Source organism: Heliangelus exortis, chromosome 3, assembly GCF_036169615.1.
Source record: "Heliangelus exortis chromosome 3, bHelExo1.hap1, whole genome shotgun sequence".
Taxonomy (NCBI): domain Eukaryota; kingdom Metazoa; phylum Chordata; class Aves; order Apodiformes; family Trochilidae; genus Heliangelus; species Heliangelus exortis.
This window is the reverse complement of record NC_092424.1, coordinates 52,856,307-52,878,522: the sequence shown is the minus strand read 5'-3', so window position 1 is coordinate 52,878,522 and position 22,216 is coordinate 52,856,307. Positions and strand designations below refer to the sequence as shown.

General features: G+C 38.9%; 1 protein-coding gene across 7 annotated transcripts in view; it reads right to left on the bottom strand.

Moving 5' to 3' along the window:
- TIAM2 (TIAM Rac1 associated GEF 2) overlaps positions 1-22,216 on the bottom strand; it is a 171,009-nt gene that overhangs the window by 40,618 nt on the left and 108,175 nt on the right. For 4 of the 7 annotated variants that reach the window (XM_071740617.1, XM_071740615.1, XM_071740616.1 and 1 more), the window contains 8 exons: positions 21,866-22,012; positions 18,237-18,299; positions 13,152-13,319; positions 10,391-10,492; positions 9,840-9,921; positions 8,823-8,915; positions 7,607-7,867; positions 3,240-3,299 (listed from right to left, as the gene is read on the bottom strand). In XM_071740617.1, coding sequence (XP_071596718.1) covers positions 3,240-3,299; positions 7,607-7,867; positions 8,823-8,915; positions 9,840-9,921; positions 10,391-10,492; positions 13,152-13,319; positions 18,237-18,299; positions 21,866-22,012 — 976 coding nt within the window. The remainder of the gene's footprint in view (positions 1-3,239; positions 3,300-7,606; positions 7,868-8,822; positions 8,916-9,839; positions 9,922-10,390; positions 10,493-13,151; positions 13,320-18,236; positions 18,300-21,865; positions 22,013-22,216) is intronic. The other 3 variants (XM_071740620.1, XM_071740619.1, XM_071740621.1) reach the window with 3 other exon arrangements.

The following is a 22,216-nucleotide window of genomic DNA, read 5'->3' as shown; positions in this document are numbered from 1 at the left end:
TTAACCAGCAGTTCAAAAGGAAGTTAAACATTAAATTTACTCAAATTTTAAAAACCTCTTCCTCTTTTTATCTAGGAAATGTTCAACTTCTTGTTCTTTGACTTAACTTCAGATACAAACTAGCTCAAAATTTCATTGCTAAAGTAACATGACTTGATTCTACTAAGACAAGTAAACTATGGAGAAACTCAGTTTCTAGAAAAGTAAAACTAAACATGTTAGAGAAACACATAAAATACACTGATTTTAATAATTCAGAAAATATTTTATCTCTGGTTGTTATTTTGGCTTTTATCACTTGCTGTTTTCCTAGGCATTTTTAATCTATTTTGGGGCTGGCTGGAAAGTATGTTCTGAGCTTCGCCTCAATGCTGTAATAATTGACTCTTTGGCATAGACAGAAACTTATTTCAGGAATTCACTCATGATGTTCAATCTGGAAAGAATATCAGCCTACAGGTGTCATAACATCAGTCTTCCTAGACAGGGTTCTTAAAAACAGAATTAGTAGATGCCTGTAACCGTGGAGTCTAATTGTTACCAAGCAGACATGCATTTGAGGGCCAGACAAGAAGGTTCCCTTCATGGCCTCTCTCATCCAGATGTTTTGGCTTCAGGGAGCTAGTAATGAAGCATCAGAAAGTGTTCTACATGCTTCCTGAAGGACCATGCGTAGTTTTGCAGATCTCACAGCACCTAAGGTAAGAGAAAATTGTTCTTCTGGCCAGGCGTTGAAATGATTGAGTGGAACAAGTCTTTGTTCTCATCTTTCAGTGAGGAAAGTGATATTTCTTTAAACACAGGCAAATATTCTTGTATCGAACAATTTAAGACATGTTGGACCACATGTTAAAGAGTGGCTTAGCTCCAGTCAGCCACCTACTTCTGCAAGTGTGACTTTCTGTAGGCTGATGTATGCTCTGCTTTTTTTTTTTTTCCCCTAATATCTGCAGAAACATCTATTTTGAAGTTGGAGCAGAGTCTTTTAGATCCCTTTTGTCGGTTAACTGTTCACAGTAAAGTGAAGTTATGTTACCTATTTGTTAATTCAGTAATCAAGAAAACACAAATTAGCAACATAATAGGAAATAACAGCTTGAACTTCTGTAGCAGTGCCTATTTAGCCCCTGAAGCCAATGGTATGTTTTCATTGGGTTACTGAACTACAATCCAAACTTTCTCTGTCCAAATATCTGCCAGTCAGGCAACTGTTCAGGCTTTTCAGTTTCAAGTTTAACACTTCTGACACTGGCTTCTCAAACTGTACCTAACTACATTTGCTTCCTAAGTGCATAGCAAATGCCTTCTTAGAATCTATCTCAGTGAAGGCCAGTGTTAGCTGTAGTTGGTGCATCACCCTTCTGTTCCAGTTCAACAACTGGAGATGTGTGGCTGTGGTACAGAGGACGAAGACACAGCAGAGCCCATGTTGGGTGGCCACCATCCTCTGCAAGTATCAGCAAAGGCTGATACTGCTGTCCTTAGATCTTCCAGGCTGGGGCTGTTTGTGGCACTTCTCCTGGCTTCTGCTGCTGGTCCAGGATTGCTCACAGGGGATGGCTTTGGCCATGCTCAGTGATTATGTGCGCTGAGGAGAACTCGAAAACAAATAGAGCTGGCCCTGCCCAGGTAACTACCTGTACCACCTTATTGCTACAATTTCTCCCCATCTCAGATTTATAGGCACAAAAATAATGAAAACAGAAGGAAAAAGAGGGAGGAAGGAATTAACTCAATAGTTTAGCAAGAATTTGTGACTAGCTTAGTGTCATGGTTTAACTCCATGGTTTCACTGCCAACTTCTTGGGGCAAATATGAACCAGCCAGCTGCTGGCTCACTCCCCCCCACAGCAGGATGGGGGGGAGAATTGGAATGGTAAAATTGAGAAAACTCAGGGGTGAGATTAAAACCAACTTAATAATTGAAAATAATAACAATTAATAATTAACAGTATTTAAAAATATAATTAAGAGGATAACAACAAAGAAAGAGAAATAAAACTCAAGAGACAAGTGATGCAAATTCAAACAATTGCTCACTATCATCTGACTGATACCCGGCCAGTCCCCAGGCAGCATCTCCCTGGCCAACCTTCTCCCTAGTTCATTGCTGACTATGATTTCTTAAGGTATGGGATACCCTTTTGGGTCAGCTGGGGTCAGCTGTGTCCCCTGAAGCCTCTTGTGTACTCCCAACCTACTTGCTAGCAAGGCAGTATGAGGAGAAGAAAAGGACTTGACTCTGTAAGCACTGGTCAAAATAACAAAAACATCCCTGTGTTATCAACACTGTTTCCAGCACAATTCCAAAACACAGGCTAATACAAGCTACTATGAAGAAAATTAGCTCCATCCCAGCTAAAACCATAGCATCAAAGAATGTTTGGGTAGGAAGGGACCTGAACAATAATCTACTTCCAACCCTTCTGCATGGGCAGTGACACCTTCCACTGGATCAGGTTGCTCAAAGTCCTGTCCAATCCGGCATTGAACACTTCCAGGGATAGGACAAAACCAGCACACTTAGACAGTTTTTATAATTACTCTATCTACCTTACCTCTATGAAACACAGAACATTTATTGTTTGATGTGTACTGAATAACAACAGGCACTGGTCTATATGTGGATGTCTCTAGCTTTATCATAATTAATAAATCTCCCTGCTGTCCATATGGTTACTCTACAGATTTCAGTAGGATGGGCAATGTCAGGATTTATGCCTACATATTGTAATTGAGACAGAAAGTGCAGATCCACAGGGTTTAATGCAGTTTACACCAGGAACAAACAATTTGACCCACTGACATCACAGGGATTAAATCACAGCAGCAAAGCAGAACAGAACACTCTTTCAGTAGAAAGAGCATTTAAGGCTGTTTCATTTTATAGCATAAACAATCTTGTAATTTGCAGCATCCACATCTAGCAGGAAGCCAACAGGACAATTTTCAAGAGCCAGCAAGAGCTCGTTAAACCACCACTCTTTGGAAACACTTTGCATTGCAAAACATGCAGCAGGCAACAAATGCTCCTATGGTACCAGCATCTGAAGTGGCAAACATTTTCTTTGAATTAACCTCTGGACTGCTACAGTCCCAGGTATTGTCACAGGCCAGACAGAGTGTTTTCCCAGGGATTCATAGGAGCACAGGACAAAGACATGTAAAGCCACAAAACCAGCTGGAGCAGGAGCCAGCATATCAGAGTTGTCCAAGACTACAGTAAACACACACCTCACCTCTGAGCTTGCTTTGATGAATGGCCACTGCATGTTCTATCACATCTACGTGGCTTCCTGCTGAAGTAAATCGGGCAATGAGTGAAAAAAAAAAAAGGAAGAAAACTCAGCAGAGTCATCAATCTTCAGGTAGACAAGCAGTCATGCTGCATAGACAACCGTGTGTCTATGTTAAAAAGAGGCACTAGTTTTCTAGTGTGCTGTCTCACACCATGCAAAACCATCGGATATCTAGTATTAGATTCACAAGGCAAGAGTGAGAGGTATGTGCAGACCTGTACAACTAATACAGATTAGGGCCCACATCTAAGAGGACTATTGTTTACCTCAGGACTTTGGAAGCTAAGAAGCAATATTCACCTCTTCTGAAATCAAAAGGATGAAAATAAATTCCTTTATTCCTCATGCATGCAGTGCAACAAAGGTTGTGCCCTACAACACAATGAAGTGAATTTAAATGTCGAAACAAATAGGACTTGATTTGGGAAGAACTAAAAGTAGAAGTTATTGTAGAAATATTCTTCAGTTAAGTTTTAGTTTTACTTTTGTGTATGAAATTCTTTGAAGCTAACATTTAAAAAATGCTTATGAAATTCTTTAACAACTATGGCCAAACAGCAACAAGCCCAGCAGTCTGAGGAAGCACCCCAGGCGCAGCCCTCACCTGCTGGAAGCTACAGCACCTTAGCTTTACATCCTCCTGGACAATACCTTTTTTCCTAAGAGGGACACACAGGCCTGTCTGATACTCAGGCTGGGTTGAGTCTGGAAGAGGGAGAGGTCTGCCCAGCAACATGCATGCAGCCAGATGGCTGCAGAGCCAACCTCTGTCTCTCTCTTCCTCCCTCAACTCAGTAGTATCTGACAAAGCTGTAAGGAGACAAATTTTCTGGAGAAGCTGTGAGTTGCAATTATGTTCTACAGAGGTATCTAAACCATCTCCCTTTCCCCTTGTCAGCAGCACCCAAGCCTTCTTCATGGCTCCTGTGACCACATCTCTAGAAAGATGGGGCAGACAGGAACCCAGATCCCACAGAGAAAGTAAGTGCCATGCCCCAAAGATGAAAGATGAGAAGTACAATGGAAAGTGAAGGAACAGTGTGTATTTTTTTTATTATTTTTTTTTTATGGTTTCTTTCCCCTTTAGCTCTCTAACCCTCTTAAAGTATTTCTTTATGTAAACCTGTTAAAGTGTATCTGCCATCCCGCACTTTTTTCTTTTAATCACAGGGATTTATTTACAAATTAAGGTTGGTTTCAACAGTGTCATCTAACCAGAAATAACAGCTTCTCTAACAAAAACCCACTTGCCAGGGAAAAAAAAAACCCTGCCCAATTCTGACAGCCACTCACACACTGCAATGGGTTTCACACCTACTGATGCTTCTACCTCCTGCCTCAGCACTTCATATATATACCATTAACCCACACAGCATTGCCCTAAAAATACAAATTTCAGTTCTCGTGCCTTCTCTGCTGTTTGTTCCTCAAATATCCATGCCATCTTAAAAAGATGGCATTTTTTCCTCCACAGCTGTAAGAATTTCAGTCCAAATCCCTCATTTTGTAATTCTGTACCAACTTTGTTTCATTTCCTTAGCACTGGAGAGGGAAGCAAATTTAGTTGCTCTGCCACTCAGTTTTCCAGGGTAAGCTCATTACTAGCCAAGTGCTAAGCAGCAAGGACATAGCATTGCCATGTGGGAGATCAAATGATATGACCACAGAAGGCCCAAAATACAGCTACAAGGGTACAGCAGCCTCCTGGAGAAAATGAATCATTCTCACAGAAAATTCCCTTGGAATGAATTTTAGGAGTGGCAGTGTTAGTGGCTTTGGAGAATGTCAATCACTTCCCTTCTGTAGAGTAAAGGCTGCCAAAGTTGCCACAAGGTGTAATTGGGTTTCCTTAACATAGCAGAGTAAGTAGGAAAAGGCATTCATCAGGTTTATGCTAAGCAGTTACAAAACTAAACAAATGTGGACAAACTGTTACCACCCAAGTTATATGAAGCCAGTGATTTAAAGAAAATTCTGTTTTGCTTTCTCTTGCTGGTTGTCACCAAGCAGGGTATTACAGTATGACTAAGTGCTGAAAACTTCCATTTTTCAAGCACTTTGTTAACTTTAGCTCATTAATCCTCACAGTACTCTAGAAAAATACATAGAATTAGTTAATTTTTAAAAACAGGACTTCAAAAGCAGAAACAATAAGGCTTTTAACTTCGGTGTGTACCCTTAGCCAAACTGCTTAATTTTTCAAGAGAGGTTCCCCTCCACTGGCACTACCTGACTTTCAAAGGTGCTGCCTTGGAAGAACAGGCTCAACACGGACAAGCAAATGTCTGAATTATTTTTGAAAACTGTGGTCATAAAAGTGACTTTTTTTAACTTTAAGAAAGGAGACAGAACAGAACTGAATACTGGATGTAAATTTGAGAGTCTCTGGTCTCCAAGTCCCTGCTCAGATCAATAAATACACCCTTTTCTTATCTAAAATCTTATTCAATTCCTGAGTGAGTAACAGAACATAGAACAGTTAAACCCTTTATGATTATCTATTAATTCAAAGTAATGTGATTTTCTTGTGTTTCCATTTAAACCCAATCAGATGATCAGACACTAAACACTGAATTCAATAAACATGAAAGTTCTTTTCACCAAGCTTAATTTAGAACTTGTTCCCTTTCAGAATAAATCTTCCTTAGCTGCTTTTAAGCAGAAAAGCAAACACACTATGTACCTTTACCCACTAGTGCTTAGAGTGTAATACATACTCCAGTAATTTCCTATTATAATGGAGTATTTGCACAGGTTGCAAATTTATCCCAGAGGATTGAAGAATCTAGTGAATGGACACATACATTTATCATATTGAATACTCTAGGTAATGCTGGCCTATGATATCAAGCCAACAAGCTGAGTGATAGCCCTGGTATAATTATGTAATTAATTAGCTCTATCATAATTTTTGTTTTATGACACTAACTTTTATGTGCCAATAGTCAATTTAATGGCATTTTAAATTGAACTAAGGCCCCTGAGAGAGATGATACTTACTGTGTAACAAATCTTGTATTCAGATTTATTTTAATTTCAAAAGATGACCTAATAAAATTGCTTTATAATTAAATCAATTCTAATAACTCCTCCTGTGTGATTCGTTTTCTTCTCCCATTTTTAATTATGAAAAAAATTCCAATCAGAAAACATTTGCCACCACAATTATATACAAAAATAATTGATCTCTTTTTGTACCCCTTGCTCCCCACCTCACAGAGCAGTGCACCCAGAATTTTACTAACATTCCCCAGAGGTGTAGTGAGGAAACCACACCTTTTACACTACAGTTAAATTTGCTTCTATGTTGTTTGAAAAATAGTCAAGGTGTGGGATGGAAGGGGAACAAATCCCCACATACTTTCTATTTCAGACAGGTGCTTACATGTATTCTGGTATTACAAGATGTATTTCTCAAGTGAAGTAAGATCAGCTAAAGGAAGGGAAGGCCATGGCTCTACTCTACCTGGTGAGGCTGTGTCCTGCCTCATATTAGGAGGTACCACCTCCTATTTCTATCTGAAAAGCTGAGAAGTGAGCACTTGCAAGTTCCTTGGGGCTGGCAGGCTGTTGTGCCATCCAGGAGCAATCTTTACTATGCTGGCTTTTGGCACCTACCCTGCCTGGTGCTCCTCATGTGGAAACCCATATGGGTCTCACCCTGATAACCGCCTCTTAGGACATGTCTTTCATTCAATGCTTATTACAGTGGTATTACACTGAGTAGGAAATCTGAGCAGGTGATAACAAAATAACCTATATGAAAGCTGTTTTCATAGGCTTTTGTCTACATGGTGAGCAGCTGTGGCCAATGGGACCACATTTACATCACTTGGTGGGAGAAGAGCTAAACAACTCCTTTCTGAGGAGATGTTGATTACTGCATGTAAGGTATCCTTAATGTATGCAGTATTTTAGTATATGTAAAACATGGTACACAGAACAATACTTACGCCTCTGAAAGCCATCACATAATTTCAAACACTGATGCCTGAGAAACAAATGTACTGGATGTACTTGACATGACACAGCACAAACAAGAGAGCATTTGATGACACTGAATGGTGCAGCCAAACAGATTAGAAGAATATAATTTTGCTGAAGAAATGACCATATTCAGTTCCATTTTTACTTTCTATAAAATAATTAAATACCAAGACACATATGGAGTGTAAATGGAATTTAAACACTTTGTACCTGGGCTTCTCAATGAGGCAAGCACAGATTTTAAACGTAGTTGACTGAGTTTTTACAAAAGCAATATTAGAAGTCAGGTTAAAGTAATTAAACTATTCTCAACCTCTTACCATTTGCTGTGTTCTTTTTGAAGTTATCAAGAAACTCTTCCAGGAGCTGTGACTGATTTGGAGGAGGCAACAAAGTCTTTGGCTCTGTGGAAATGTCGCCATCTGACCAGGATACACATAAGGGCTGCTGGGTTCCATAAGGGCTCATCCTCAAAGTGAGCATTATACTTCTGTCTGAAAACAGTAACTCCATCTGCCTGAGATCAAGATCAGACACAGCCTCTCCATTTATGCTCAGGATTTCATTGCCTACTCGGAGCCCTAGGAGCACATGGAAGGAAGGCAAGAAAAAGGAGAATACAAAATGTTAAGGGTCTCAAACCAAACCTTATGATGTTTCACCTTTTATTTTTGTGGCTGTAATTCAAAAAGCCCAATCAATCAGAAACCCACTGGAACCAATGGGAGCTTTATTTGTGCTTTTATGAAACAGTTCAGTCTCAATGCTTATAGGTTTTACCCATAGTACTGCAATCAAATTGTTTCTGTCTGAAGATGCTACAGGATTTGGCAGGTGGGAGGGAAGCACAACTTCCATGAAGATTAGAATAGAGGCACCTCTCAAGGCTTGGATCCCTTGAGTTCACTTTAAAAGACAGCCCACCAGCATACAGCACTGTACCTTGTATTTCATTCTCCCAGTCTGGGAAGAACGAGGCGCAAGTCACCCAGATTAAATAATTCATGCCAAACTGGAACCACAGCAGATGAAGTCTTTTGTATAACATTAAACAGTGGCACTCACTATTTTTCATGGTTAGTGACAATCAAGTGGTCATTACCCTCCTATAGCAAAAGAAACTGCCTCTGTTTTCTGGATTTGTCTCTCTGTTTTTCAGAGAGCAGAAATGATGTGATCATGCTGTGCTGATGAAGAGACACGGTTCCTGTGCAGCGCAGTAGGGAAGGCGCTCACTGAAACGTTGTGAGATGAACTCTTTCTCCAGCTTATTTCTCTGTGCAAAAGCACTTGGTCAGATGGCTGAACACAGATTTTGTCTCCAAGGGTGAACAAGAACTCTCTCTGCTGTATCAAAATCAGAATTTAGTTACTATGTCCACATTATCTCTCCTAATGTCACATAATATCCATGGCCTTCAGGAAAGAAAACTACGGCCAAGGACCATTTCAGACAGCAGCACTAAAGGTCCTTCATGTTTAGAGACTTTAAAAAGACAAAAAAGTACAGTATTAGACATAAATATGATACAATACCTTCCTTATATGCCATTCCATCAGGGATAACATCACTTACAAATATATGGGTGAGATGCTGATTTTCATCAACCTGTGCTGTGACAGCAAAACCTGAAGCAAGAGGTTTAAAATCAAATATACTTTCTCAGAAATTTTTCCCTCTTATTTTTTGTATTTAGTAGCCTCTATTCAACCAAAGGGAGAATACTGCTCATGAGAGCACACCCATGGAACACAGAGATATTATCCCCTTGTTTCTCAGCCACTGAAAGGCCTGTTAGAGTTAATATGACATTTCAACTTCCAGGAAATGTCATACTTTGCTCTAAGAAAAAAATTACATTAATTTTTTTTTTTTTTTTTTTTTACCTCAGTCCCCTACGACATTTCAATGATACAGCTCATCTTTATGGTAAGAATTTTGCAGTATGTCCGTCAGACATAGAAGTATCTTAAACAGGCCAGAAAAATGGAAACCTAAACTACAAAGCAACAAATCCATTTAGACCAGTGAGCGAGACAACTCAGAAAGGAATAATGTATACCAGCAGACCTTCAGCTAAAGAACAGCACAGAGCTGCCTTACAAAAGGTACCTTTGGAAGGTATACAATTATTCCTAGGCATAACCATTTCTCATGGATAAAAAGCCTGTCAGAATTTGTACCAAAAGACACTATTAATCCTATCCCACTACCAAAAAGAAAAGGGCAGACCTTTACCCTGGCCTGACTGAGACTAATTGCATTAATCCTGGCAAAGGGCATTTGTCTTCTGACAATTTGATGCTTGAATTACTTGGCCAGCACAGTAGAATTAGAAAGTGGGCCTTTCCCAAATGGAGACATAAGAAATGTCCTTGCCACTTTAAAACAACCAGTTTTGATCTTTGTTGTAATACCTCAAGTCCTTTGCAGACTCAGATTTTGAGTCCTATTAGGGATGGCTCTACCTCCTTTCAGAGACAGAAAACTCCTAAAAAAAGCAAGCAATGTGAAGAATAAAAAGAAAATTTTCTGAGAGCTGTTAAACTTACCAAAATCATTTATGTTTTCAGTCTTTGTAAGATGAACATGATGAACATTTAAGGGACAAATTTCTATTTCATCATACACCTGTTGGAAAAAAACAGTAACAGAAATAATCAAATTCTGAAACTGTAAGCATCAAAAACTAAAGGTCAAGCATGGGAAGTAAGCATGGTATTATTTGCATCAATAAAGAGACAAAACTTGCTGTCTTTACACAGAGGACTGTGGTACTGTTCTAGCACTGTCGGTATGAGTGGGACTGAACTCAGATTAAACTCAAGACAGAAAACTCCAGCCTAGAGTAGAGACTGACACTTCGAGACTTTACACCAGAAGCTTCACTTAAATCTTCAGACAGGACTTGTAGAGTGTTTCTAGTGCCCAGCCACCCAGATGTCTGCACAGGAACAGACTGTGTGAATGAGGGTGGCAGAACACAATAAAGGAACAGCTTTAAAACCTTCTTTTAGATCAAAATGATACATATTGTAGGTGATAAATCAACTGTAGCTTCACACATCATAGAGCTTTAGCTAACAGGAGTCACACTTCCCTGGTCTATTATGTATTCATATGGTTCAGGAGCACAATACTCAGTATTTTCATCAACCATTCTTCTGAGTTGTAGGCCATAGTGTCTTGGCTCCAGCTGTTTCATCTAAGGAATAAAGAGAACAGAGTTTGGAATTTGTTATTTATTTCCAGAATTCCAAAAGACTAAGAAGCAACACACACATAATAAAAGATCTTTAGAAATCATGCAAAAGCAACCATCAACGAGTCATTTTCTAACTATTTGTGTGGTATAAACAAAACTAGCTGCATTGCTTAGAAGATTAGGTTCAAGTGCAATTTCCATTTTCCCTTATGATCACCCCAAATCCTTTCATAAACTACGTCTTGGCTATTAGATTAACTGAACACTGCAAAATATTTCTAAAGATATTACAAATGTTTTCTGTTCTTTTTGAACTTATCCTCAAAGACATCTTTTTCTGTAAGTACTTTTAATGTACTTTTTAAAGTAAAGTAAAGTACTTTCTAAAGTACTATTGAAGTACTTAATGATTCAGTTCTGCTCAGCCCCTTTTTTTTCTGATGTAGAAAATGTATATGCATGGATGGGATGCTAGCAGTGGGGATGGGAAACAGGTTCCCTAAGGATTTGCTTTTATTGGATTTTATTTTTATTGCTGGGTTTCATCTATGATCAGAGAGTTTTACCTACTTCTTTTCACTGCGTGAGGTCAAAGCAAAAATCCTGTCTCAACAGGAAGTCAAAGGGAAATAGGAATATTCCCAAAGGATATTAGTCTGAAAGTGTCAAGCCCCTGATGGGAGTCACTCAGAAAAGCAGGATGATGGTGAGACCACTGCACAAAGCATTTCAGTTTAGCATATTAATAGAGCAACAGGAGGAAGCAGCATTTCTAAAACAGGAGGCATGACTGCCTCCCTTAGGATTACTTAAGCTCTTTAATGTATCTCTGCAGCTAACAAAATGTAAATTTACTGAGTAACTAAAATTACCTGGACATTTTGTTATGTGTAACAGTTTACAAGTTGCATGTGTTCTCTATCCTGAATAATTGCATTCAAATGCACATTTTTTTCTATATGTCCTATCCAAAAGCCCCAGATGGAAAACAGAAATGAGAAAAGCATAAACCCCATAAAGCATGAATGAAGGGGAAAAAAACAACCACCCCTTTGAACTTTATCCTTATACACATAACATTCAAACATGTTCTGTTAAGAAGAAAGATTCCTTACACTCACCAGAGCAGAATGAAAATGTAAGAAGGAAAAGAACCAGGACAGATGAGCAGAAAGTATTCAGCATTAGAGCATGCTTATGAAAAGCTTTAGCACACAAAATGGAAAGAAAAAATAAAACAGAAAAATGTTTAAGAAAAAAATAAAATTATTTAAAACTAAATGTTCATGCAATACAGACATCTATTAAAAAATAAAAGCTTTACAATAAAAAATATTTTGGAACAATGGAATAAGAGAGGTAAGGAATTTCCTTTTCAACTTAATTTTACATTTATAAATTTTATTTCCTCTTTCAGGGGTCTTGGATGTCACTATAAACACTTCTAAATGTTTCGGTTCTACCATGCCATCTGCTGGTCAAATAATATCTCAGTCTCTTAAGCCTACTAAAGTAAATTTTTTAAAAGTAAAGCCAAGCAACAATCTATTTCTCCAGGATTCAGTTTCCAAAAACCAACGAGAGGTAATATTTTCTTGGCAATGCCATGGAGATGCATTGTTACTTGACTAAAGTGGTGAGCTTATTACAATTTAAAAGTTAAAGTTAACCTCATATTTTTGAGAACTTGTACAATTTCCTATTTTTTTTTTAATTTATTTATTTGCAACATCACCAGGTAGAAAGAGCCATTAAAAATTGGGCCCTTTCATCCACTGGATGTCTTGAAATTCTTTAACTTCAAGCCTGTTGAACAAGCTGACCTGAAAGTTCATGCTAATGTATTTTTGTACAGAGCAGGATTCTTTTTTTCCCTGTTTTTCCCTATTGCTGGTGATGTAAAGAAAATATGCTTACCAGTAGCCAGAAAGCAAACCTTGGAACTACAAAGCTTGTTTTTTTCCAAAAACCTTGTTTCCATACTTAAAGTGATTTGAATCACAAAGTTACAGCTACATTCAAGCACTGACATGTGGAAACCAAGGTGACAGGTACATTGCCACCTTTGCAAGGTGCTGGTCTTCTCTTTGTAGTTAAAATGGGTATTTCTACTTTACTTTCAGATTATGACTCAAGATTTCTGTCCCAAGATCTATAGCAACCCCCCTCAGATTGCTGGCACTGACTGTCAGAAGGGAATGCACTTTTTGAAATTCACAAGTAGAGCTGGTATTTAGTTAAAAGCTTGAAAGGGTCCTTTAAGAAGGAAACATCTATGATAGCCTTTGTCACAGTAGTCTTAAATGTCTTAATCTCCTGATATGAAATACCAACCCAGTTACTCCTCTGTGATTAATTAGCACAGAACTGGGTTTTCTGCACTGAAAATGTACAGCAAACACATGCTAAGGTTTCTTAGGGGCTGATGACCTGGCAAACTGCCACTACTATCTTGATCAACACTTCTTGAAAACCTTTCCCCAGCCTTGCTGCCTTGGCTCCAACACATAAACAGCATAACTAAAGGAAAGAGCAGTGTGTCTTGATAAAGTGACAGGGAGATGCAAGTATTATGCTCTCACTATTTAGGCATCCTCTGATGTTCTTTCTCAAGCCCACTGCTAGTAACAAGGTGCAATCATACATGAAAAATTAGTACCTTGCATGCCAAAGACAAAACATCTTCCACCCTGTGCTCTGGCTTGAGGGTCAGTGCCACTCCTTGGCCATCACAGAAGTGAACATACGTCTGCGTTTCCCAAGTGCTTTCCTTTTGGATGGTCTCTGGCACTGAGCAGTAGACATTCAAAAAGTCATCAACTTGCTGCTGGAAACAAGGGAGAAACATATAATCCGTGGATGTTACCAAAAAACCCAAAAGTACAATTACATTGGCAGTTTGCAGTAGATTCAAATACAGTACTATGTATTTCCCCATGGTAAGCCATGGGCAAAATTCTGTCACCTCATTCACTATCAAAGGCTTGATTTTCTTGAGAACAGACTGTGCTTCCTCTGCATTCTATTAATGGACTTTTTCGCCTTTATCTCATATTAATTGTTGATTTAACTCAGTGAAAATATGTAGCTACCTGATATCATATCACAGCTGGAATAAATTCTTAAGAAGAACTGAGTACTACAATTTTACCTAATTACCAAATGCAAAAAAAAAAAAAAAAAAAAAAAAGGAATTACTGTCATTTTAACAGAAAATAAAAATATGTATATTTTTATATACTATATTATAGCAAAATTCCAGCAGAGAGCACTGTGGAGCAAGGCTTGTGGTAGCACAAAGGACTGGTGCCAGAATAAAGTGTTCCAATTCTATTTACAGTTTAAGAACATATTGCTTCATAGGTAGCACTGGGTATCTGCCTGTTTACCATTTTGCTTCACATTTACACTCATTCAAATCTACTATGCTTGTTCAAATAACAACATCCACCCTGAATAAATTCCCTTCTGCTTTCTCACCCTTTGTTTTCTGCACTGCACTCCAGGCCACAGGTTTCAAAGGAAACCACAGAAGGAGAAGAAAAAAAAAAACCACTCCTGAAGTGTTCAAAATTTGGAGTTTCACCAATATAGTTGGGTCTACCTATTCAGTATGTCATTTGACTGCCTCCATCAAGGAATTTAGGACTACACAGAGAGGTTCCCTGGATTCCCCTTACAGCCAATGGAAAGGGTCAATAATACTGAGTTCTCTGTGCTGGAGAACCACCACCCAGACTTATCTTAAGATACTCTGTTCTGTTCTCAGAAGTGCCTATCTCTCCAATGATTTTTCTCTTGGTTGTTTTTTGTTCATTCGTTATTTCTGTTTGTTTGGATTCAGGGGTTTTGTTGACTCCATAAAGCCCCTGGATTGTGCAATTCTTTCCTCCTGGCTCTGCAGGGACACAAGCCCAGGGGTGCACTGCAATTAAGAACTGGAGGAACATCACTGCACAGGGAGAGACTGCTTCCCTTGCTACCAGCAACAAAGTTATTGACAACAGCCTACCAGTAGCAAAGGAGAAACCAATATTTTTTTGTTATTCCAAACAACCACCATGTCTGTGAAAATGATAGAGTGAACAATCCTATTCAGCTAATCACCAAACTATGTAGAAAGTCAGGTTGCAGCTGTCACAGAGTATAGCACAGTAATAATCTAGTGCCAGTGAGGCTGCTTTTGGTAGAATGATATTAATGAACTAATGGCATTCAATGAGGCTCTTACTCCACTGTCCCTTTTAATTAGTTGAAAATGAAATTTCTATTAATACAGGTCCATGGAAATTTTACTACAATACAGCAGCTACTACACCTAGCAGGAATCTTGATATGCTACTGTAATTAATGGAGTGATGAAATCTAGACCAGGAAAAGCTTCACCTCAGTGGCTGTGGTTTCAGACTGCTCCTAACACTGGTGTTGAAGAAGACAATTCCTATAGAAGCACTGTTGCCTCAGAAAGCACTGAATCAAGTGCCTGAGAATAAATGCTGAACTGCTTCCATGTTGTAAATAACATAAAGGAGAGAGGGCAAGGCAGGCAAACTGCAAGAGCCGAGTAGGAATGAGTCAGACTGAATTCTCCAGTGGCTTCAATGTGAGGGTGGTGAGACACTGGCCCAGGTTGCCCAGGGAAGCTGTGGCTGATGCCTCCCCTGGCAGCGTTCAGGGTCAGGCTGGATGGGGCTTTGAGCAACCTGGTCTGCTGGGAGGTGTCCCTGCCCATGCAGGGGAGTTGGAACTGAATGGTCTTTAAGCTCCCTTCTAATACAAAACATTCTGTGATTCTATGATTCCTCCAGGGAAAACTAAACCTACATTGTCTCAACTAGGAGATGCTTCCAGCAGCTCAGAGGTTTGTAACTACCTCTAAACCAAGAGTTTACTGCTCTGCAACAGTAAGGTCTTCAAATCTCTACAAACAAAATAAATCTCACTATTGCCAGAGATGAACAAAAATCCAAACACAAGCCAAAATCAAGGATGAAGGTGATGAGAAATAGGTTTACAGTCACTTTTTTTCAAGAAGCCTTTAAGACAGAACAAAAGGTTCCACAGCCAGTGTGACATACCTCCCTTTTCTTGCCATGTACACTTATGCTCAAGGGTAGGTCTTGAGATAAACTTGTCTCTGTCATTAAACATGATTATATTCCTTAACTGCAGTCAAGGTACTGTTGCTTCATCCACATTTTCCATCTCAGAAAATCTGACACGAAGAGATATTTTTCTTTCCTGTTCTGCAGTGACTAATTCTACAATAGTTCATTCATTCATTGCCACATAAAGTTATAACAACCCATTCAATTTTCCAGAAATAGGCGCCAGGATTTGCAGACTGTCACACGTTGTGCCACAGGGCTGCTGCAGGACCAATAGGTTACTTCATAATTTCCCCTGCTGTTTGCCTCTGTTTTTATCATCCTTTTCAGGGAAAATACAGCTTCCCTGGCAGACTTCACTATTCATCACTCACTGCACTCCTCAGGTAGCATTTTATACAAATTTTGCTGCTGTTTTTGTTTTTCATTTGAAAGCAGCCAATGAAACTGGTCTGATGCCAAAGTAATGGTTTTCACAGTTACGATGAATCATTTCTGAGTTGTTGCATGACTCATCAAAATACCAGGGTCTCAAAAATGCCCCCAGTATATTTAATTCCCATTTTTATAATAATAATAAGAATAGCAGTAATGTTTTTCTAGAAATATAGCTCAGCTCGAGCTGTTTCAGTACCTAAATGAGGGTTGGTTTTACAGTCTCGAAAAACAACCCTGCTAAACTTTGTAAAAGTCTGGCCCAGAATCTGCAGTGTTACTGCTTCTTGGTCCTTTCTACTCAGGGAGGGGGCCTGTGAGCCCCTGCCCGAATTTGGATCAGGCTGCTTTCATCCAGCAACTCCAGCGAACACGTAAACCCTGTTGCAAAAGCTGGGTCAAGAAGCCAGACATCACCCCTTCCCCACAGGACCAAACGGAGAAGACTGAATTCTATATTCTTCCTTGCACCTTCAAAACCCTCCTCTGTCTCCTCAAAAGGTTTTCAGGAAGAGCCAATGCTCTTGTTAGGCCAGAGAACAGGAGCCCCACAGCAGCCCCATTGCACAAGGCAGCACCACCAGCCTCTCAAGCCCTGGTGGGTCAGAGCTAAACTGAGGGCCTGGCATCACAGCCCCTCAGCAGAAGCCTTCGTGGGGAGAACCTGAGGGATTTGGTCTCTTCTCAGGTTTGGGAGGGACCAAATCTTGAGAGGAATGAACAGTGTTTTCCATCTTTGAGGTGGAAAATGGATGCTATGTCACAGCAACACAGTAAAACATTCTGAAGGAATTTCTAAGTGTTCTTTACAGGAGATGATTTCATTCAGAAATCCCTCATAATTATATTTCATTTTTTTTAAAGAGAGGAGTCATTTGGTTTGAATACATACTTTTCCACCCCAGGAAATAACAAGCAAGTGGTCAATAACTAAGGGAATTAAGGTGTTTCAATACAGTCCCCCGAATAACAGAAAAAATGTGAAGACGCTTTCAGGAGGTGAAACATCTTTATAGGATTAGCTGCTGTCAGTGGGAGATGACTCTCAGTGGTATAACTTCATAGTTATGTATTTCTTTCTTACCTAGCTATTAAATGAATGTACTTGATGAGAAAATAGACCTTTTATCACATGACATAAAAACAATATAAAAACCTAAGAGAAATTATGAACTTTGTCCAACACTTTCTCATGAGATTCATTATAGCTAATCATTTTGAAGAGCAATATTTCATTTTAAATGAAGATTTTGACTTTTTGTCTAATAGCTGGTATACAAAATCAGTTGAAAAATGCAACACTACTGTAGTATGATATTGAAAATCTTCTTTTAAGTTTTAATCTGCAACTGGGGAACATCTGGTTCAGGGAAGAAAGGAGGAGAAGGGATACAAGGTACATAGGAAGACAAATACACCTTCGAGTGTGGCACATCATTGCCATTAAAGAAATTCAGCTTTCCCATATAGAAAAGTTATACTTAAGCCCAGAAACTCTGTGCCTAAGTCTTAATTCCCATTTTTTATTTTCAGCCTGCTGAGGGATAAGGATTCTGCCTGTGTAAGCCCAACAGTATGTAGACAACAAAAGTTCTACACACATGAAGTTATGAATTTTGGGAAGTCTTGCTTTGCCTCTAGACCAGGGAATTGCAATGTTGTCCCCAGAGACAGAGAGGATGCCAGGCAGGGGCAAGCAGCAGCTCTGCTCCAGGGCACTGGAGAAAAGCAGCCACAGCTATTTATTGAGTAACACTGTTGAGGGGACGTCCCTTCCTCTTCCTCTACTTGGGAAATCTCCAGCTATATTTTAAATACTCAAAACTTACAGGTTCCATTGAAGTAACCAAAGGCAAAAAAAAAAAATATTCTGGGTTTTGCAATACTGTGAAGGATGCTTTCAAACAAGCTAAGTTCCAAATCTCTCTTAAACACTGTAAACAATGTAAGGATTAGTGTTATGAAAAAAGCTTCTAGGGATTTATTTTAATTTTATTTATTTATTTTCAAAAAAGGCTACCACGCATGTTTGGAAACTTTCAATAAATCTGTTTCGTTAGCAGAACTATAATCCTTCCATCTAACACTAAATGCATCTCATGAATCTCTGTGGGGTTTCTGAACCAGCCTCATGATACTTAGTGAAATATATTCAGGAATTAAAATGAAGATGGCATGGAATGAAGACAGTCATATCTTACCTCAGCAGAGTTTGCTGAATTCTGGACACCAGCAAATCCATGTCCTCCAGCTGAATCAAAAATCTATTAAAAATATTACGGATAAATAAACAGGTTAAACACATAAACCTCTTAATTTCCTACCTGTGCTAGGTAAATTCTTCAAAAAATATTAAAAGTAAATAAATAAAATCCCAGTGATCTTTTTGTACTTTCTATCACTTTATTCTGATTAAAAGAAGTATTAAAGAAATACAAATCTACCTCTACAAAGAAAATGTAAGGAAGTTTTCTCTTTCAGGCTTACATTCACTTACATTCAAATATATATAGAAGCCTTCATGCCCTTATTTTTTTTTTCTACTGTTTTGCAATAAGATCAAAGTCATTTACCTTCAAATCATACACCACACTCAAAATTAAAGCTTCATCCTTTGGGATACTTCTAGGTACACCTACAAATCTCAATAAGCTAAAGGAGCTATTCTAAAACACTGTGGCTGTTTTCTACAACTTCTTACCCTATCATTTTTAAACTCTTTTAACTGAGTAGGTAGCTTGACACTATTGGACTGAAGCTTAGCTTTGAAGGCATACTTAACCCAAAAGATGCACTATTAATATTGGGAATAGCTGACTACTGTGTGTCGGAATTGATGAAAGCAGAAAATAAGGCTTACTTTCCCCATCTGTTTTGAAATCTTATCTAGTAGTATTTCATAAAGGTGCTAGGATTATTAATGAAATTCTTTTAAAAAATCCAATAATTTGTTATGGATACAATCACATATTTTGGTGGCAAGGGCTGTATAAACATAGATCTCTACAGTTTATACATGATGTTGAGACTTGCATAGAATAACATTACCCCCTCCAGCTGCAAATATAAATAACACTTTTTAACTCCTTCTGCAGCCAACAAATTGGAACAATCTCAAACATTCCTCCGAGCTCTTTTTGTTTAGATTTTGGTTTTTGTTGTTGCTTTGCTTTGGTTTGTTTGTTTGTTTTATTTTAGTACTAGCAGAGGCCTTTTTGCTAATCTGAGACAACAACAAATTCTCTTAAAATTTCATACAAAATCTAGTTTCTACCAATGCAAATAAAGGGCACCACTTCTGACCTTGCTCCTCCTTGTCTCACCCAAAGATATAATCAAAGTATTTTATTGTTTATGATTTCTCAAAACAGTTTATCATTTAGACACAAAAAAGCAGACAAGCATTTAAGAAACTGAGGATTATGTGAGATTAGACATCCCCCATCTGCTACAGCCCAGTTTTATTAACTGATTTGTAAAAGACTAAGCCACTTCATTAATGTTTACAAAAGCCTCTCAGCATAGAAATTCTAAAGCTTTTTATTTATTTATACCATAAAATTAAACTTCAGATAAAATTAAAAACTTCTCTGACACAATGATATTCAAGAATATACTACATAATTTGGAAGCTACATTATGGCAGATTGGAACATATCAGCATCAGTCAAATTAACTTTGATTACATTCAAGAAAGCAAGACATTGTTAACCTGTTTGACACAGACATGGGAACACAAGGGGCAGATAAGCAAGCTCCTTCTCCTCCTTCTCCCTGCTTAACCCAGTTTCCCCAGTGGGCTGAAAGTGATGGCAAAGAAGGCAGCCTCAGGCCTATTCCAATTTTGATATACAATTACATGCATACACACAAGCCTGAGCAAGGACATGGCTTCCTTTTCTGCCACCTTCTAGATTCATGGGTCAGTTTTAAATCCATGCCCTTGAAAATTTCTCACTTTTATGGGTATGAGTCACAGCCTGGTGTTACTCATGTGCAAAACCCAGCATTTACATTTCCTTGATTTTATTGTAGGGTGTTAGAGTACAGGGGAAAAAAAAAAAAAAGAAAAAAAAAATTACACAAATACATGAACCTCAGCCTGTGGATGAAAATGAACACTTCTTTTGGGCCAGCTGGTTGCACATTTTGGAGTAAAGAAGGTGAGGACACACGAGGAGCACCTCCACCTGTGCCAGGGATCCTTCCATAGTGCTAAGCAAAATGATGAGAGGGCAGCAGGAGCCTCCTCTCCTTGCCATGGAAATAATATTCCTTGATTCCCAAGCTCTGCAGAATCCCCTTCATGGGCTGTAAAGCACACATGAGGATGTATTACCCAATTAAGATAGGGTGAGGTATCAGCTCCACTGGGAGCAGAGCTCAGGGGCATAACATTCCTTCCCCTCAGGCCTCTTTATTAATGAAGAGGTGCAGGACTCTCAGGCCGGTCTCACCTGCTGGGAAGTACGGGAAATAATGGGAAAAAGATGACCCAGAGAAAATTTCTTCTTAAATTCCCTGTTTCATATGACAGACTTTTACTCTTACTCAACTTTGCCATGTAAACACATCTCAATTGATATGCTAAAATGTCTAACAGTTACCCCAAGAATCTTCATCCCAGTGTAATACATGGATATTTACCTATCAAAAATACAAGCCACTAGACCAGAAAATCCTGACCTGTTATTTTGCAAACCTGTTGTATCAGCTCTGGTCCTATTGCAATATGCATAAAGGTAGGCTTGCTGAAATATTCCACAAGCAGATTACCAGACATGCAAGAACAGATGATTTTCTACTGCTGATCCTAGATTTTTACTAATAAAGTCAAAATACATGGGCCAGAGATGAACAGGAACAAAATCACCAAACAAATAATGTAAAAAAATACTGATTTGTGGGAGAAACATCAGACATGGCAGAAGTCAGTGACAATAACAACGTGCTGAGGTGGTTGTATCTCTATACCTTCTGTCTCACCATCAAGGGTCCTTGCTGTTATTTACCTGTTTTTTTCAGGGTGACAGCAGTAAACTTTTGTTTCACTTGCGTCTTTATTGAGAAAATACAGACTCCTTAAGGGTTCACACTAGATGCATGGATGGGTCATTGGTTTCACAATGAGAAAATGGCCCTGTTAGATGCTGTAGCTTCATTAGCAGTAGGGTAGCCCTTCAGCTGGGCCACACATGAGTACAGCCCCTCTCCCCAGGGCCAGCCTACCCCATCAAACCTGTGCCAAGCCTTCCACTGGTGTAAACTGGGGAGGCTTTATTAGTCCAATGCATACAGCTGCCTGACAGCAGTCTACTCCTGTTGACTAAAATGTTCTAACAAGCAAGGCTGTGCTGCTTTGAGAGGCAATGTCAAAGACAGTTGTCTTTGCAGCAGTCTCTGCACTTTTTCTCTTGAGGACTCATCTGTGTTACTCTACATTAAATTGCAGTGAGCACAACACTGTGTTAAGAACTGTGCATGCAGGCTATCTCTAAATAAACCCTACTTTCCAACAGTTTGCAATGTGCCAGAATACAAGGTTTTTTACCAAGTCAAAAACCTGATGGCCTCATGATGCTGATAATAAACCAATCTGCAGGATGAAAACCTCTCATTCATGAATTTTGCTTATCACAAAGAAAGCCAAAGTTACATATATAGTCTTCAAGATATATAGACTCCCATTGTGAGTCTGCCATGCCTACTGATACTGAAAATACAAGTTTGATGGACAGACATCTCTTACCCCATGCACCAACAGCACCTCGCAGGATAAACTCCAGCAAAAACAAGCCATTCTATGCTACCCCCAGCAAATAAGATCTACCTGAGTTATGGAGGGTCGTTTTTCTTTTCCTTTCCTTGCCAATGTGTCCAGTCCTTTCAGTGAAGAAAATAAACCCTTCTTATTTCGGACCCTTTGTGACAGAGACAGGGTACGTTTTCGGAGAGCAGCTTCATCCCTGGAGCAGATCTATTTAAACACAGAGACACACCCTTCCTATATCACTTTGATAGGAGTAAAATATTGACAGTTATTTCAACCTGAGGCTTTAAATGAGAGTTACTTCAGTTCACTTCAATGTAATATGCCAAAGTGCAAAGACAGTGAAACTTTCAGAGGTGTTGCTTGTTTTGGTATTCCAATGGTGCGATTGTGTAAAATTACAAGGTCACA